Here is an 18338-nt window from a genome sequence, read left to right as displayed (position 1 = left end):
CCTGTTTCTGTCAATGAACTGAGTGTATCTTTGGTAAGAAAGCCTAATTGGGGGAGACCTTATGCTGTGATATAGGGGCATGAGTGCCAGTAATGGGGACCCCAAGCACTGAATCCTCCTCCAAGCATCTGGCATGAGAACTCACATGGCACCTTGAGAATACCACACGTAAGGGTTCGCTAACAGAACTGGGGAACACAGAGGATAGCTCCTTGGTCTTTGCTCCTAAGCAGAATGGAGCCCTTTCCAGGGACAGACCTTGTGGGGTGCCCTGCAGACTCCCCTACTGGCTACTACTCCTCTGGGCTGAGCTCTGGAGGGAGCCTCATGCTTATTTCTCTCATTGCTCCCAGCTGCCACTCCCAGCCTAGAAAAGAGGGGAATGAGTTGGGAACAGATACATCTCTGGCAGGTTTAACATTTTAAAAAGTGTGGACGTGTGTGCACACTGCTTTGCTGTGCATACACACTCTTCTTGCAGCAGCCCCAAGCTGTTTCAAGGTGGTGATGGGAGGCCCACCCTCTCAGAGGCGATGGGAGGCCCACCCAGAGGGCTAGTTAGTAACGTGAATTCATTACTTCTGATGCAAAGCCAGTACTTCTGATTCTGATCAGCAGTTCTACTGCAGGGCTGGAAATCTGAATTTTAAAGAAAATTCTGGGCTATTGTCATGCATATAGAAGTTTAGGAATCGCTAAACTGAGGTTCTCAGAATGCTTGAGCTGTTGAGACCTAAATAGCTAGTTGTAGCCAGAGTTTCTGGTTTGTCTGGCAGAAAAGGGGGTTCCGGGTAGGAAGCACACTAATATTTGCAGTCCCTAGAGAGGTAATAACCAGGCTGAGGATCAAGCAGGTTCGGAGGGAATCAGGGGTGGGCAGGCCCCACCCCCTCCAAATCCCAGGCGGTCCTTGTGAGGGCAGGAACACAAAACCCCTTTTCTGGAAGTTCCCTGCAAAGGGAAGAAGAGCCCCTAGGAAGCTCAACCAGAGCTGGGCCCCAGGCTAAGCCAGGTTCTCAGGCTGGGCTGCAAGGAAGAAATGGCCCCTTCAACACGCCTCCCCGGGCTGCAGGCTCAGCTCCCAGCCGAGCGTGCGCCCTGAATCAATTGAAATCGAGTCACGGATATAATTAATTTAATGTGTTTAAACGATTTTCTGTATAGTAAACATGCTGAATGAGGGTGACCTAGAATAAAGTGTCTGCCTGAGACTGGAAAAATGGATACCGTGTGTGCAGTATAATGAAAACCTCCAGCAAACAGAAAAGGCTTCCATTTATTTCCACCTCCCTTGTTCCTTTCCTTTCTGACTCTTTATTTATGGCTGAACTTGGCCTTCTGTGGTTTCCTTCGACCACAAGGACACTTTTTATTTTGTCAGGAGGTGTCCTTTTTTCTGCCATCAGAAGACATTTTTAATGAGACCTGTCTGCAATCCAGTGACAAGCCCAAATTAATATGTGACAAAAGAGGTGGGGGGTGTGTGTGTGGGGGACAAGTAGAACCGTTTCACTGTTGCAATCTCTTTCTCAACTAAAGGGGAACTTGCTTCAAGAGGAGGGAGACAGCCTAAGGAAGGGGATTGTCCGGGGAGGGTCACCAATTCTAGCCTGGCCCTGCCAGGTGATCTTTCCCTTAGACTTTGAAAGTGCCCTTCCTGGCCCTCAGAGGCTCACCTATAATGCAAGGGTGTTGATTTTGAGGATGTTTAAGACTGTTTTCAGTTCTGACATTTGCCAAATTATGAGTCACAAACCAGAGCAGAAGTGTGTGTCAAGGAATTTTTCATTAAAAAGAAATTCATCGTCAACTCGTGTAACGCGTTTCAGGCAGTCTTGTCTAATTGCTCATCAAGTAGGAATTATACATTATTCGGCTTAGATGAAAGGCAGCACTTGGAAGTGGTTATAAATTCTCTCCAACTAAGACGTATCACACATATCCAGTCAAAATGCTGAGTTCTAGGATGAGGAGAGATGGCAGAATGCTTCCTAGATTCTGGAGCTCTCTAGCCAGACTTTTCAACTCAGGGGCCTGTGAGCCACTCGATTAAATAAGAAACAAAGGGGGAAAAGATGATCCTGGCCAAGGCACCTACGGACCCCTGTGTTGAAGTCACTCTGCCAATGCTACCCCTTGGCATCAGGAGAGCCATCTCTGTCTCAAAGAGAATGGCCTTCTCGGTACCCGGGATGCTGGGGAGCCTTTCAGGAGAGTTCTTCGGGCTGCATGGGGAAGGTGAGGAGGGGGTCTGGAAGGGGCTCCTGGGCAGGGTTCATCTGTTACAGGGCAGGGAGAGAGGGGCACCCCTGAACCCCCAAACCTGCCTGCTCTAAATAGGTTCTGCCATCTGCCGCACCAAGACAAAACATGTCAGACTTTAATGAAAAGGAACTTTAATACAGCGAGTATACGACACAGAAGACAAAGAATATATTTTCTAAATCAAACACCCAAAGTTACCCATCCCCTAGTGGGTAAAAGTCCACCCCAAAGGGACTGGTCCAAAGCAAGGCCTGAAAGCCTGCCACAAGCCTAAAGCACCTTCTGGCCGGACCCATAGAAAAGGGTCAGAAATAGCCAGACAAGTCTGGGAGGAAAAGAGCAACATCAAAATCAATATAAACACTGCCATAGTCACCTCCCCATGGTCTCTCACCCACATCTCTTTCAACCAGTCCAGGGCCAAGAAATAAACACGGTTTCTTCACATGCTCCCTGCTCCATGCGGCTTCCTTCAGGACTCCTGGCTCTGCCCTGCTTCCTTCCTCCTCAGATTCTTTCTCTTCTTTTCTCTGCTCAGCTCCACCCTCCTGGGTGGGGCAGGGAACCTGGAACTTCCCCTTTTACTGGGGACCACCCTGTTACACCTCTTCTGTTCCAGGGCGAAGCTCTTTACTTTGTATTAGGCACTGGGCTCCATGGGTGAGTTGATAACAATAGGATCTGAGCATTAAACAACCAATTTTAAAAAATAATGTAATAGTTTATTTTCACATCATTTTGTGCCTTTTCTCATCTCAGTTGTAATCCCCGCGGGTTTCCCATCACCAAAACACCCCTGTGCCATCACCATAGTCCTGTGCACTTCCCTCCCCACCACCATTTTTGATCCCATTCCCGACTCCTCCCCCATAAAATGTCTCTGGTGTATAGTTGTTCATTATTATTACTGTTTTCTCGCCTGGTCTTTGTGCTCTTGCTATGAGTGAAGCCATCAGGTATTTTTCCTTTTCTTTCTGACTTATTTCACTAAGCATAATCCTTTCTAGCTCCATCCATGTTGCTGCAAAAGGCATGTAAACAGTCATTTTAAAAACCTAATGGTCTGAGCTATTCAAATTTCAGGCCTGATTCTAGGCTGTGCTGTAAACCCAGGCTTTGCCCATAACCAGAGTTCCTTCACACACCCCCACTGTGGGAACAGATGCCCAGTTCTACAGGCAGAGGCTGGCTGAAATTGGGGAACTTAGAAATTGACTTTGTTTTTAGCAAACCCCAGCGGTTCAAAACTCTAATGTGCTTCAGCATCACCTGGAGGGGCTGTTCAACATTGGGTGGCTGGACCCCACCCCAGAGGTTAGGATCCAGGGTTCTGGGTAGGGTGAAAGGAATGTTGGTGCCTTCCTACCAGTCACAGGGGCTGGTGCTGCCGGTGAAGCCCACCTTGAGAATCCAGGGCACCTAAGAAAAAGACCACCTCCACCTAGTGTCCTTTGAACTGGGTCCTGACTTACTGTAACAGGGTGGACCCAGGAAAAGGGGAGGTTCCAAGTTCCCTGCCCCAACCAGAAGGAGGGTGTAGCTGAGCCCAGAGGAGAGGAATCTGGAGAGGAGACTGAAGAGGAAGGAAGCAGGATGGAGAGCCAGAAGGTGACCTGAGGGAGGCCCAGGAAGTAGAGACATGTGAAGAAACTGCGCTTTTCTTCTTGGTCCTGGACTGGTTGAAACAGATGTGGGTGAGAGACCGGTGTGGAGGAGGTTAACTATGGCAGCTTTTATCTTGACTTTGATGTTGCTCTTTTCCTCCCAGACTTGTCTGGCCATTTCTGATCCTTTTCTATGGGTCCTAGCCAAAGGTGCTTTAGACTTGTGATGTGCTTTCAGGCCTTGCTTTGGGCCAATCCCTTTTGGGTGGACTTTTACCCATGAGGGGATGAGTAACTTCAGGTGTTTGATTTAGAAACTATATTCTTTGTCTGTTCTGTGTTGCACACTCATTGTATTAAAGTTCCTTTCCATTAAAGCTCTTATGTCTTGTCTTGATGCGGCGGATGGCAGAACCTATTTAGAGCAGGCAGGTTTAGGGGTTCAGGGGTGCCTTGGAACATTACCTTTGCAGCCTCACCACTCTCCTTTCCAACATTCCTGACAAAGTCACTGGCCCGCACCCATGCATGCTTTTCTCCCTTACCCTCTCTGGCTATCACACATACGTAACACACATGCTTCCTTTCTCAAAACCTCTGACGTTTCACCAAGGGCCCAACTTCCCCCCTCAGCATCCACACCATGTCTGCACCCACAGCCCCTGCACAGGCCCTGACCTCCCAGACCAACAACACCACTGTGACAGAGAATGAGCCTTAAGAAAAGTACCAGTCATCTCATCTGATCTCTTCACACCCAAGACAGAACGGCTCTATCCAGGAGAGTACTTATTCAACTGACTCTTCAGACAGGTTCTCCATATTTGTTGGGAGCAGAGTCAAGTGACAAATACATCATTACGAGACATAAATAACTACCACTTATGCCCATTACCAAGTGGAGTGTAATACGGCAATGCAGAGTCGACCGAGGTTCAGACCCCAGCTCGGAATGGCTGGAGATGCCTATAGGCACCAAGCTTCAGACTCCTCACCTTATCCTGGGGATAATAACAGCACCTACCTCCTGTGAGGGCGTATGGATGAGACCAGTATGAACGATAACATTACAGCATCTATTGAGCACCGACTATGTGCCCAGCATTGGGCATACATTTCTGGGACTTACATAAAGGACTTAGCACAGAATCTAGCACAATATAAACACTTAGGAAATTTTAGCTACCATTACCATTGCTGATTTTTCCCAGCTTCTATGAGAGACTAAGATCATCACCCCATTTCCCAGATGAGAAATTTGAGACTCAATGCAAAGAGATTGTTGAACAACTTTGGAAGTGACTTTTTTCCCTTTTATAATGGCTAATTTTTTTTACATATTGTTTTTTAATAATATAATAGTTTATTTTTACATCACTTTGTGCCTTTTTCCATCTCAGTTGTCAGCCCCATGGGCCTCCCATCACTAAATCACCTGTGTGCCATCATATAATGGCTAATTTTTTAAACCTCCTCAAGGTAGGCATTATGCCCATCTTGGGAATGAAAACTCTGTGGTTTGCAGTAGGAAAATTGAAAGTGAAGACAGTATTTAAACCTGCTCCAGTATTTAAAGCCAGAGCTCCTCTGGTTCACCCCATTCCACACTGGGTGAACTCTGCCTACTTAGTATGCAGTCGGCCCCAATGCCCTTTCTGATTGCTGAATGACAGGGAAGCATTTCCCCCAAATTCCAGGGGCCTCCCTGCTCCCAGCTCTGATTTCAGCAGCCCTGCTATCCTACAGTTATAAGAACATATTCAACAATCTCCTTCTCCTGCCTTATACACCTCTAAAGAACTTTGAGCAAAATAGAACTGGGGGATGTGAGACTGACCGTGACCCCAAAGAAGTTGGTCTCATTCATGGCATTGAGGATGATCCTGCCCAGCGTGTGGTCTGTGTAGTTGAAGTCTTGGATCCGCTGGTGCCGGCTGCTGGCGTGCAATGTCTCCATGGCCCTCTGCAGGGTCTTGGCGATGACCCAGATGCCATCGTAGGCATAGCCGTGGAACTTGCTAGGTCCCACACCTGACCGCTTGTTGTTGTATTCTCTCTCATACTGCTGTGGAGTCTGGAAAACAAGATGGTTGGGGACACCATGTTATAGCAGACAGGGACATGGGCACAGAGCCGAGAGCTGACGTTCTCTAGTGCCTACTATGCGCCAGGCAGGTTGCTAGGCTCTAGGTATGTTATCCTCACAACAACCTGACATGCTGGGTACTATTACTGCTCCCATTTTACAGATGAGGAAACTGAGTTAGGGAAGTTGACTTGCCTCGGGCCACACAGCTAATAAGTGGCAGAACTGAGATTTGAACCTGGCTGTCTGGCGAGGCTAGGGTGAAAGCATAATGTACCCCTAACCAGCTTGCCTGTGGATACTTGCAGGGCCTGGGGTTAGAGTACTAGTAGGATCCCCTATATCCTCTGCCTAAATATTTAACTTATAGACAAGCTAACACACTTCAATAAATGCTTTCGATTTCCCCATCATTATAAGCACACTTTCCTAGCGATCTGGAAGGTGGAGTGAATGCAGAATTCTGGGCTCTGCAGAGCTTCTGGCTGGACACAGCAGCACCAGGGGGCGGTGACCCTCATTCTCCCTTTCCTTTCCTATCCTGGCTCCCTCCTGCAGCTGAGAGCCCAACTCAGTCCACAGCTCCTCCCTCCAACAGCTTCAGTAGCCCCTTGACCACCCCGGAGGTGTGACCCCCCTCAAGAAGCTGACCCAGCAAGAGGCCCCCTACCCTCTTGGAAGTGGCTCAGCCATTTGGACAGGGTCACTGTCTAGAAGGGGAGTGGGGCTGCGTTCCAAGTGGGCATGTGTGCCTGTGGCCCTGCGGATTTGAGCTCTGGGGGGTCTGAGTGAGGACCTCGTGGTAGGTGGGCTAAGAGCAGGCCCCATCTGCCCAGGTATCAGGGTTGTTCCACCTGCTACTTTGTGTGACTTCCTCTTTCATCCTCGACCATAAAGCAGGTCTGTGAATAACTAACTCCACATTCAAAAAAGTCATTTTTAATTCCATTGAGCTGAATTTCATAAAAGAATTTCATTGGTGATATGAACATTCTGATTATGGCCACATAGTAATGAAACTACCCTTTTAACTCCAGTTCCTGGGGCTTGCCCATCCAAATGGCTGCCATCCCAAGGGAATCCACTACCCTCTGCACCCCCCAGGCCATTCCTCCAATCACTGTTCAACTCCTCTGCCAGTGATGCCACCAGAGTCATGGTTTAGTTTGAAACTCTCCTTGGGGACAAATCACACATACCAGCCATCAACTCCTGTCAGTTTATACCAGGAAGGCTCTTTAAGACTGTCATTCATACATGCCAGCCAGAGGCGCAGAGAGGTCCTGAGACTTGCCCAAGGCCACACGGCTTGTGTGTGTGCGTCTGGGTGTGGTTAGATTGATCTCATTCCACCATTGCTACTTCTCTTCAGGCCCAGAAGACACAATGTCATCTTGAAAATCTCCCCATTGCTTCGAGCCTGATGTGGTACCCCAGGGAAGGTGGTGAAGCTGAGCCACAGAAGGCTGGGTGGCCCCTGGAGGGACCCCCAGTTGAGTGTCCTGTCCTTGGTTGAGGGTCTTGGCAGAGTAGGGCTCTCACTCATGCCCAGAGCCAGCCAATTCTTTAAACTGGGCCCCCCAGGCCATGACTTCACCAATGGTGAAGGGTGTCCCAGCAACAGATCGACCTTCTTTTTAAAAATTTTGGGGCTTACAGGATGGTTCAGGTTTCATCCCTGTTTACAATTTTCCTTGGAAAAGCATTTTATTCAGCCATCACATCCCGCCCATCACTCACAATGCAAGACAGAGACCCTTCAAGGGAAGGTTCCTCAAGGCAACCGGTGCCTTGGCAGCCCTGTGCTCATAATGAAGCTCACCCTCCACCTGTGAGCACTGCTGACTTCTGCACTCACCCCCACCACGTCACTGCTCCGGGAAGCAGGAATCATCCATTCTGAGGCTCTTTCTCATCCTTTAACTTTTGTGTCCTCAGGGCATTTGCAGGAGGTGATTCTCTGGCCTGAAAACGTCTCCCCCTGGCTCTCTTCAGTATATTCTTGGCATTCGAATGTCAACACTTGTCACTTTTCAGGGATGCCTTCACTGACCCATCCTTTCTAACCTCCCACCCCCACCCCGGGCACTATTGTTCACATCTTGTATTTTCCTTTTTACCTGTTCACTAGCTGATTTTCTCTTCTTCCAACCCCGCTTACAAGGACTTACACCTCCTGGGATCAGGGATGGTATCTGTTCTGATCACTGAGCGAGCACAGAAACCCACAGCAAGAGTGTGTGAGAGCCTTTTTAAGTCTCACGTTTTCCAGATGAAAAATGAGGTGATCTAGAAGTTTCCTTTTAGCAGCAGAGGAAGGAGCATAGAGATAAAGCCACAGCATTTAGGAGATCTGCCCTGCAGCCCCACCTCTGTGGTTTGCTGTGACTTGAGGCAGGGTCCTATCTGCCTTGGTCTTAGAGTCCTTGCTGGGTGAGGTATGAGGTCCAGTTAGGTGATGTGTGCAAAGCACCCAGTCAGTGTCCAAGACATGCTAGGTGCCTGACAAATGCCAGTCGGTGCTATTAATTGCAGAGGGTTGGTCAACTTGTCTGCAACTGCGCGCCATGGATGCGCTGAAGACCCAAGACTGAGCCACACTGGCGGAATGGCCGCAGCCAGCTGCAGCATGCTCATGTGCCATCTCTAGCCTCAATGTCCTGCCTTACTTCATTTCCAGCTATTGGACATTTAGGTTATTTTTAATTTTTTCCTGTTATAGGACTGCAAAAGCATCCCCGTAACTACAATTTCTGAACACTCACTGATAATTACTTTTTCAGAATAAATTCCCAGAGGTATAATTGCTGAGGCAAAGGGTGTAAAAAACTTAAATGCTACCCATCCATACAAAGGACCAAATTATTTCACCCAAATATGAAAAGTTAAAGTCCCCCTGTGTATTGAAAGTACTTAAGTCTCTGAAGCCTTGAAAACAGTAGTTATTTTTACTTTCTAAAAATTATTATTAGTTTGTTAAGAAGAGAAAAAGGTATGTCTCCTCTAATTTTAATTTGTTATCTTTCTAATTAATGATTCGAGTGAGCTTCTTTCAAATACCGATGGTCAATTTATTTCATAGGTGCATTTCTTCCTTAAGTCACACCTTTTAATGTTTTTTTTTTAATGCATCCTGGTTATTTTTTCCATGTTTTATTATTTGGCTGTATTTTCTTTGATTTTTAAATGAAATTTGGGTCTATTCCTGGTTGCTACTGCAGCAATTGGCTACTTTGAAAGCATTAAAAAATTACTTGAATGTGTACTTGGCTAATTAATTGCTTTAAGCATAAAAGGAAAGGCCCCTTTGACTTCTCTCCTGGATTTTGCCCCTGTGAGCTTTGTCTGATGCATACAGGCATCTGAGGGCTGTGGTGTCTGTCTTTGAGTGCTGTTCCCTCAACCCAATGATAGACTCAAATGCGCTACCCAGGCCTCTTCCCCATCCAGAGCATACCACAGACACATGCTTTGAAATTTCTATGACCCTCTTAACGTCAGGGATCCAGTTCTGAGGTGAACATTCTCCATGTAGTCTCACCAGGAGGTAATCAGTTTTCTTTAATATCATGTATTTTACTGTTTCACTTCTTGTGGGGACATGAGGAGACCATGCTCAAATTAATTATTCAATTTGGTCGTAGGCCAACATAAGTTGCCCCCAAATATATTTTACATGTAGCACTTATAAACCACTATCTTTTCTGTCTCATGAAAGTGTTCTCCTCTGATAGCCTGAGGAGCAGGAGAGAAGTGGAAAACACTGGAAATATGACTGTTTACCTCATTTCTGTGAGTAGAGTCCTTGGAACAGGACACAGGTGCAGTTAAGCTCTGAAAGGTGACCTCATTCTCACTGTCTTTGCAAGCACTGAGCTGAAGACGTTATCGCCACCACATTATATCCCAGGCTATTCATCACCATCCCAGGTGAAGCCAGCACCAATGTCCCTTGGGCAAAACAATGACAGCAGGAAGAAACACTCTCCCAATTGTCTGAGAAATAAGTTATAGTTGTTTTTAAAGCAGGCCTCCAACACTTCAGGGCAGAATTTCTCCCATTGTGAAGCTGACACTGAAAGTTGATTAATTACTCATTCTCTGAGGTCAAGTTTATCATGAGATGTTAAAAGTTTCTGAGAGAATAACTTTATATAGATCGTCCCCATAACTGACAGGTTGTGCTCTAGCATATTTTTGAAAGGCAGTTGTTGGAACTGGGAACATATTTTTTCCCATAGAAACTATGTTATAAATAGAGGTTAGGTTCCCAGGCTAGCCCACACAAGTGTGCAAACCCACAATGTGACTAGACTTTATGGGTCTGTCATTCCAACAGAACCAAGCTAGCTGCGTCCTGCTGTGTGGGAGAAGGAAAGCTTATGGGCAAAGGGAAAAGAAGAAGGTGCACCCTCTCTTACGTCTGCAGTGACCTCCCCAAGCTGAGAAACCTGCAGCTTGTCTCCAGCTTCCCTTGTGGATGTTGGAATCAGAGTCTTGTTTGGAAGGTACAGCAGTGGGTATTTGTCTAGTGATTCCTATACTCCAATTACAGGTAAGCTTGTCAAAAATGCAGATGCAGGAACCTATATTTTGTTTCATTATGTCTTAACTCAGGCATCCATATTTTCAAAATCTAAGAATATAAGAATGCACAGATTGATTACCACTGATTAAGTTCCTTCTACAATCTGATGATTGGATCTTTTCAAAACCAACATCTAGATGTTGTTAGCCCCTTCCGAGCCTCTTCCAGTACTGAAAAGTTTTCTCCCTCTTCAGGCAGAGTCTCCAAGAAGAGATCCCTGATGTCTATGCAACCAGTTCTGCCGGGCTGACATCTTTCTCCCTATAACTTGTATTCAGCATGTCATCTTCTTGTGGAGCCACAATAAATGCATCTGCTTCCTCTTATCCACAACAGCACCCCAAAGAGCAGAAGGCAGTGGCATGCTGACGTGGTTCCCAATGGTGGTTTCCCCTTTATAAACTAAATAATCTCAGTTCTAGTTTTCATTCTGACTGTGATGACACAGCTTATGTCAGAACAAAGGTTCCATGAAGAATATTCACAAGAGCAGAATAAATTATAGAGGAGTAATTTAAAGGCATCATAGAGGAACCAGAACATCCAGGACTTGAGCAGCCAGGACCATGAAGAGAAGGCTTTGACAGGAGTCCAGCTTTACTGTTTTCTTTGGGGTATTTGTTGATTTGTAAGTAGAAGGCTAGTTGTAGACACAGAGGCATTGGATCAGAGATTTTTAGCAGTCTGGCAGGGAGAGAAAGACAAAACAAAACAAAACAAAACTGTAGCACGTGGCTCTCAGGGTAGCAAGACTTTGGGGACCAAGATCTCAGAGGAAAAGGTACAACAGAAAGGCGTGCCCTATATTCAGACTGGCACTTGAGCTTCAGAGATTTACTTCTAATTAAGCAGGAGGCTAAGACTACCAGCAAATATTGGTGCTGAAGGGCTAAGAAAGTACAAAGTATCTGGAGTTGCACAGTATTAGGAGGTGAAAATTGGATTCCAAGGTCAATAATACTGCAGGATTTCAGCTGATAACCAGAAGGACAAATACCAGGAATAAGTGCAAACTAAAGTAGACCAAGTCTAAAAATAAGAATAAAAAAAGGATAAGGACTTATAGAAAATAAAAACAAGTCTTTAATTGTCTTATTTCTTTGTTGGATCAAGGTAATCCTAACTACTTGAAGAGAAAGAAATCTTTCCTCGATAAAGATAATACTATCTGTATTTTTTCATATCATTTTTATATTCAGGTCAATTAGTCAAATTTATTATGTATATCAGGAGTTAGTCCAGATGATTTTAAAAGGGAAGGAGAAGTAAAAGAGAAAGGAGAGAAGGAATGAAAGAAAAGAGACAATAGCAACAGACCCATAGGTTGAAATTCATGGACATCATCTTTAACATTACAAAGTTTCTATGTTTAAAAAAAAAAAAGATGAAAAGATACAGAATATCACCAGAGAACTGAAATCTATGAAAGAAAAGTAAAAGAATAAAGTGGAAATTCCGACTAAAAAAAATGTAATAACTGACATTAAGAATTCAATAGATGGATGTACAGCATAGCTGATACTGCAGAAAGTGGGTCAGTGAACTGGAGGAAAAGTTAGCAGTAAATATTCAGACTGAAGCATGGAGAAAAAATAAAAGGATAGAAAATAACAATGGACATTAAATACATATGAAATATACTGAAATTTATTGTATCTATGTAATTGTTGTCTGGAATGCAAGGAGAGAAAGGGCAGAAGCAACATTTCAAGGAATATTATGCTAGAATTTCCCTAAACACACCTCAATCTACAAATTCACAAGGTTCTATGAACTCTATGAACTCCAAGTGAGATAAACTAAAAAAATCTTAGCAGCACATAGTAAAACTGCTGAAGACTAAATAAAGCAAAAACAAAAATCTTAAAAACAGTGAGAGGGAGAGAGAAAAAGATGCATTATCTTCAAGAAAGCAACAGTATGAATGCAACTGATATAGCAGAAACAATGAAGCCAGGAGATAATGAAACGACATCTTAAAGTGCTGAAAGAAATTAATAGATCATTTAGAAATTCACGCCCAGCCACTATATTTCTCAAATGAAAGGCAGAAGAAGTAAAATTTCAGACAACCAGAAAGTGCATTTATTTCCAGCAGGCCCCCAATCAAAGAAAAACTAAGAAGAATTCTTCGTACAGAGAGAAACGATTAGAAAGAGAAACGCAGGAGGAATGAAAAGTAACAGAAAGCAAATATGTGAGAAAATTTAGATGAAAAATAACATCAGGGCCAAGAATATCCAAAAAAAAATCTTAAGAAGAAGAAAGACGATGGACTTATACTATCATGTAGCAGGTCTTATTATAAAGCTTCAATTATTAAGAATGTGTAGTGTTGGTTAAAGGACAGAAAAATAGATCAACAGAATAGAAGATGTCCAACTTCATTAGTCATCAGGAAAATGCAAATTAAAACTAAAATTAGATATCACTATACACCCACTAGATTGGCTAAAAATAAAAGCTGACAATACCAAATGTTGATGAGCATGTGAACCAAACAGATCTACCATATATACATTAATTTAATTTGTAACAAAGATGACACTAGGACATGGGAATAGGAGGGGGAAGATGATCAAATTTTCAATAAATTATTCTAAGTCAGTAGTTATCCACTACAGATGAATCTTGAGCTCACATTTGACTACACATAAAATTAATTTCCTCTGAAATTATTTTGTGAATTTTATATGTAAATATGAAAGGTCAAACAAAATTTCTAAAAGACAGGGGTGGAAAGTTCCTTCATGTACTTGAGTGGTCAAAAGGTGCTCAAACAGTACACAAATATACCAATCTTAAAATAAGAGGAATAATCTGGAATATTTTAAAATTCAGAGGTTTTGTTCATCAAAACACACCATTAAAAGAGTGAAAGATATGTTAGAGTGGAAAAAATAAAATACATATAACAACCCAAAAATTCATATCTAGAAAATTTTAAGGAAGCCTATAAATTGATAAAAGGCAGAGAATCCAATCAGAAAAAAATAGGTGAAAGACTTGACTAGGAATTTACAAAAGAAGACATCAAAATGGTCATTAAAAGTATGAAAAGATGTCCAACTTCATTAGTCATCAGGAAAATGCAAATTAAAGCTAAAATGAGATATCACTAAACACCCACTAGATTGGCTAAAATTAAAAGCTGACAATACCAAATGTTGGTGAGCATGTGAACCAACTGGAAGCCTCAATCACTGCTGGTGGGTATGTAAATTGGTACAACCACTTTAGAAATATGTTTGGCAGTACCTACTAAGGTTGAACATATGCATACCTTATGACTCAGAAATTACACTCCTAAGTATGTACCCCTAGTAATTTGCACATATATTCACCAAAATATATCAAATATCTAGAAATAAATCAAAATGAAATATGTGCAAGAATCTACACAGAAAAATCACAAAACATTTTTTGAGTGAAATGAAAGACCTAACTAACTGTACAAACATTAATGGAATGGAAGAATCTTTATTAAGATGTTGTTTTCCCTAAAGAAAATTACAAATCCAGCAAAATTCCATGTTTTTGTATGTTTATGTGTATATAAATTGACAACCAGATTTAAAAATGTATAAAGAAATGCAAAGCAACAAGAATAGCCAAAACAATCTCGTGGACAACTAACAAAAAAGAGGAAGGACCATACTATGAGTTGTAAAGGATTACTAAAAACTGTAGTAATTAATACAAAGGTGTTCTGCTGGAAAAACAAAAAACAAAACAAAAACAGACCAACTAATGCAAGAAAAGGCTTAGAGATAGAAACAAATATGTGTAGTCATTTGACTATGACACAGGAGAAATGGCAGCATAGTGTAAGAAAAGATGGACTTTTCAATGCTGCTTCAATTGAATATCAATATGAAATAGAAAAGAAGGAATCTTGATTCTTACCTCACACCACACACAAAATCAACTAGGGTGATTGTCAATTTCAATGTGAAAGGTAAAAAAAACTTCTAAAAATATGAAAAATATGAGAGCAAAATATCTTCAAGCCTTTGGGGTACATTTCATAAAAATTAAGAATTTCTGTTTATTCAAAGCTAACATTTCGAGGACCTCTGAGATCTAAAGACAGCAGAAGAAGTGTAATAACAACCACAAACTACACACAATTTTTTTATTCATAGACATTCTATATGAAATCATACTGTCACCAATAACTGAGGATAAAGAATACCAAAATGCAAAATTACTGTAAGAAGAAAAATTAATTCTAGCATGATAATCACTTAGGCTTTTGTGCCACTCTTTCTCTGGTGAAAGGATTATGGCAAGTAAAGGGAGATTAAGAAATGGAGAAAGTCAGAATATGGAAGCTATTTAAAGGTAACTTGTAATAGAAAGACTAATCTACACTAAATCTGAAGATCCTATAAAATATAAAAGTAACTGAACCATTCAAAATACTTTCTACAGGGAAGGAATTTTAAAGGATTCCCCAAGAGCGAGACAATAATGTTAAAAGTCACACTATTCATAATAGCCTATTCATAAGTAGTTGAAACGTCCCCTTAAATAAACAGTATAGCCACCAGGGGAATATTATTCAGCAATGAAAATGGACAAATGTCTACACGGAACAACAAAAATGAATCTCGTCAATGTTTTTTGAGAGTATATACTATATGCTTTCCATTACTTAAAATTCAAAATCAGGCAAACACATGGTGATAGAAGTCAGAAGAATGATAACTTTTGGCAGTGGTATTGAATGGGATTGGTCATAAGGCTGACTTCTGGATTGCTAGTAATATTCTTTTTCTTTCAAGGTGGTAGATAAGTGTTACCAGAAAATACAAGTGGGAAGGAACAAGAAAGACAAAATATTCCCTCCAAAGTCTTTCAGAATTCCCATTTAATACTTGTACTTACATCTCATTTGGGGAAGACTGGGAGTCCTGGCCATGTCTAGCTCTATGAGAGGTTTGGAAAGGTAGATTTTCAACTGGGTGGAAACATACTTAGTTAAAAACTGGAGTTAGGTTCCTGAGGAGGAATGGGTGATATGAATGTTGGTATGAACAACTAGCTCTCTCCCAGAGTCATCCCATTGGGAAGAGGTGGGGTCCAGTTTCAAACTTAGTCAGTGTCCTATTGTTTGTGACTCTCTGAAAAACACTGCAAATAACACCCTCCCATGAACACATCCTTTGTGCTGCTCATATGGGGCATGGCCCATGCCCTGGGTAAAAGCTGTGTACGCTCCTTGGAAGAACACTCGATGCCCTTATGGTGGCATTGCATTGTTCTTAGTCCTGCTTAGTTTCACAGATCTCATACATGCGATTATTAAGCCTTTGGTCTTCCTTAAGTCTCTCAGCTTCATTATTATACTGTCTGTTTACATGGAATTTTTTTCTTAGTTTTTGTATTTTCTGAAAATTTTCTACTAATTTTAGATTGAAATCCAGGGTATCCCTGGGCTCAAGAATCTTCTATAAGCTGCCAACTTTGACACCTTTAAAAATAACACCCACTGAAATAAAGTGAGTTGTTTCTACTCATTATTCAACATTTCCAAAAACCTTTTTTTATGCTCATTGATTTTTGTATGAAAATATTCCTCCCAACATTTTCTAGCCAGTGTTTTTCCAGGATCTCCCAGGTGCCAGCATGATCTAAAGAGTTGTTTACAATGTGTCTTAATGGTTTGCCACTTTTTTTTTTTTGACAAATCAATAAATCATTCTTGTAGAGCTAGCTCCAATTGAGATTAAATAATGGATAAAAATTATATATATATATATTTTTTATATTACCATGAAATACATTCTTTAACTGAAAGTGGTGTTGGATGGAGAATTTAATAATCTGAGCTCAGAGGAGACAGAAAAGAAGGATGTGTTCTGTGCTACTGAATGTTGGCTGGTGTTTTGAATTGAGAGATAGATCTTAACGTGTCACCAGGACTGTGAATCTGAATTGCCTGGTTCCTGGTAATATTTATACTGATGGAGAACAGTGTGCTTTTGAAACACTTTTTACAACGGCTATATTCACTAGTTCTCTCAATAGTAGCCGAGGTCAGCAGGACAGGGTGAGTGAACATATCTTGGGAATGGATGAACATCCTGAGGACTTAAGTGCTCTGTCCAGAGTCCTGACCCCAGTTACACAACACTGAGGTCAGGCACATGGTAGCCACATGACACAATCAGCCATCAGTTCTCTTTTTAATCCCAGAAGAGGAATTTTTACCACCACTAGACAGATGAAAAAAGTGGCAGCTTGGAGAACTCAAGTTCAACGTCACTTACATTTGGTAAGTAGAAAATCTCAGGTTTGAATCAGTCTGGCTTGTCAACAGCACATGTTTCCCAAAGTCTACTTGAGGTCTTATCTTCCCTCCAGCTTGACTACAGCATCCCCAAGGCTGAGAAACCACACTCTACTCAGAAAGGCAACACCTGTAGTTGGTGACATAAAAGTCACCACTCCACACCTCACATGTCCACTGTGATATGTGCTTGCAAAGTATCTTTACCACACTTGATTCCCATATTACTTCAGAGGCACTACAGTGAAAGACTTGCTAAGTCCACTGAAGTGGTAAGTGAAGTTCAAAGAGATCAAGTGATTTGCTCAAAGTTACACAGCAAAGGCCAGAATAAGATCTGGGTACTTTGGACAAGACAATACCAGAGATAGGCCTGGGGCTGAGGAGGACAGGCCTCGGGACTGACCTTTCCTGAGATGGTCTTGATCTGCTTGGAGCTCAGGGGTTCAAAATCCACACCGATGTAGCCCTCCATGGCAGCAAGTAGATGCTTCCGGAGACAGCGGGATGAGTTGGCTTCCGTGTGCACCTGCTCCCACCAGGAAGACTCGTACCAGCCTGGGATGATCCATTGGTATTTGCTGCCATACATGTTCTCCTCATATGCCTGCAAGAGATGGAATGACCATGAAGGCATCAAGAGTTAAAATTTGTTCAAGGCTTTGTTGCCTGTGAGAGAAGTCGAGGGAACTCAGGCTTCCTCTTTCCAAAGGATGCAATTTTTTTTTTTTCTAACTTAATCCTGTCCTTAAATCCAAAATAGTTTATGGGGAACAGGTAAAACAACAATACAAGCTGGCTTAAATTAATACATAGGGTACTGGGAAATATAAGTTATTAGAGGTAAAAGGAACAAGTCAACCAAAGTTTCCAACACTATACATAATGAGCTGTATCCCAAGAACTTCCTGGGATCCCAAGAGAAAAGTGTATTAAGATTATTTAAATAACTCTGATTATCAGTGTCCACTAGTTCTTTAGGAAAACAAATGCATTCTCAGTTTTAATCCTTAGAAATATGTCACATTGTAGAGCATATTACCAAATCAGTCAGCATAATGTCAATAGCATATCTACAACAAACACATTTTCACTTTTTTGCATAGGCTTTTATTCAACTCTTGTATGATATTTGCTAAATGCTGAGGCCATGGCCTTAAAATACAACTCAATGGGAGCAATTTTGCAAGGGACTGAGACCATCTAAGTACGCAGTTTAGCTAAAATCCAACATGACAAACTGAGCAATCTCTCTGAGTCTCCACCCAAAGAAAGCAAGGGATGCATAAATCTAGACTCCTTTACATTCATATGCTTTACACTCATTTACTTGTTATTTACATTCATCCTGTGAAGTGGCAGAGCAGGCTTTATTATCTTCATTTTCAGAATGAGGAAACCAAACATCAGAGAGAGAGAGTCACTTTTCCAATGTCACACAGCAAGGAGAGAGGCGAGGTCGGAACCTAAGCCTGCCTACTTGAAGCCACAAGTCACACT

General features: G+C 42.3%; 1 protein-coding gene across 1 annotated transcript in view; it reads right to left on the bottom strand.

Annotated features, from left to right (window-relative positions):
- The window catches only part of GABBR2 (gamma-aminobutyric acid (GABA) B receptor, 2), a 328099-nt gene that overhangs the window by 125769 nt on the left and 183992 nt on the right, over positions 1-18338 (bottom strand). Inside the window, exons 6-7 of the mRNA XM_004677485.1 lie at positions 17245-17445; positions 5707-5943 (exon numbers count right to left, since the gene is read on the bottom strand). Coding sequence (XP_004677542.1) covers positions 5707-5943; positions 17245-17445 — 438 coding nt within the window. The remainder of the gene's footprint in view (positions 1-5706; positions 5944-17244; positions 17446-18338) is intronic.

Source organism: Condylura cristata, unplaced genomic scaffold, assembly GCF_000260355.1.
Source record: "Condylura cristata isolate star-nosed mole 26May11 unplaced genomic scaffold, ConCri1.0 scaffold00006, whole genome shotgun sequence".
NCBI classification, from domain to species: Eukaryota; Metazoa; Chordata; class Mammalia; order Eulipotyphla; family Talpidae; genus Condylura; species Condylura cristata.
Note: the sequence above shows the minus strand (reverse complement) of the source record. Positions and strands in the feature narration are given on the sequence as shown.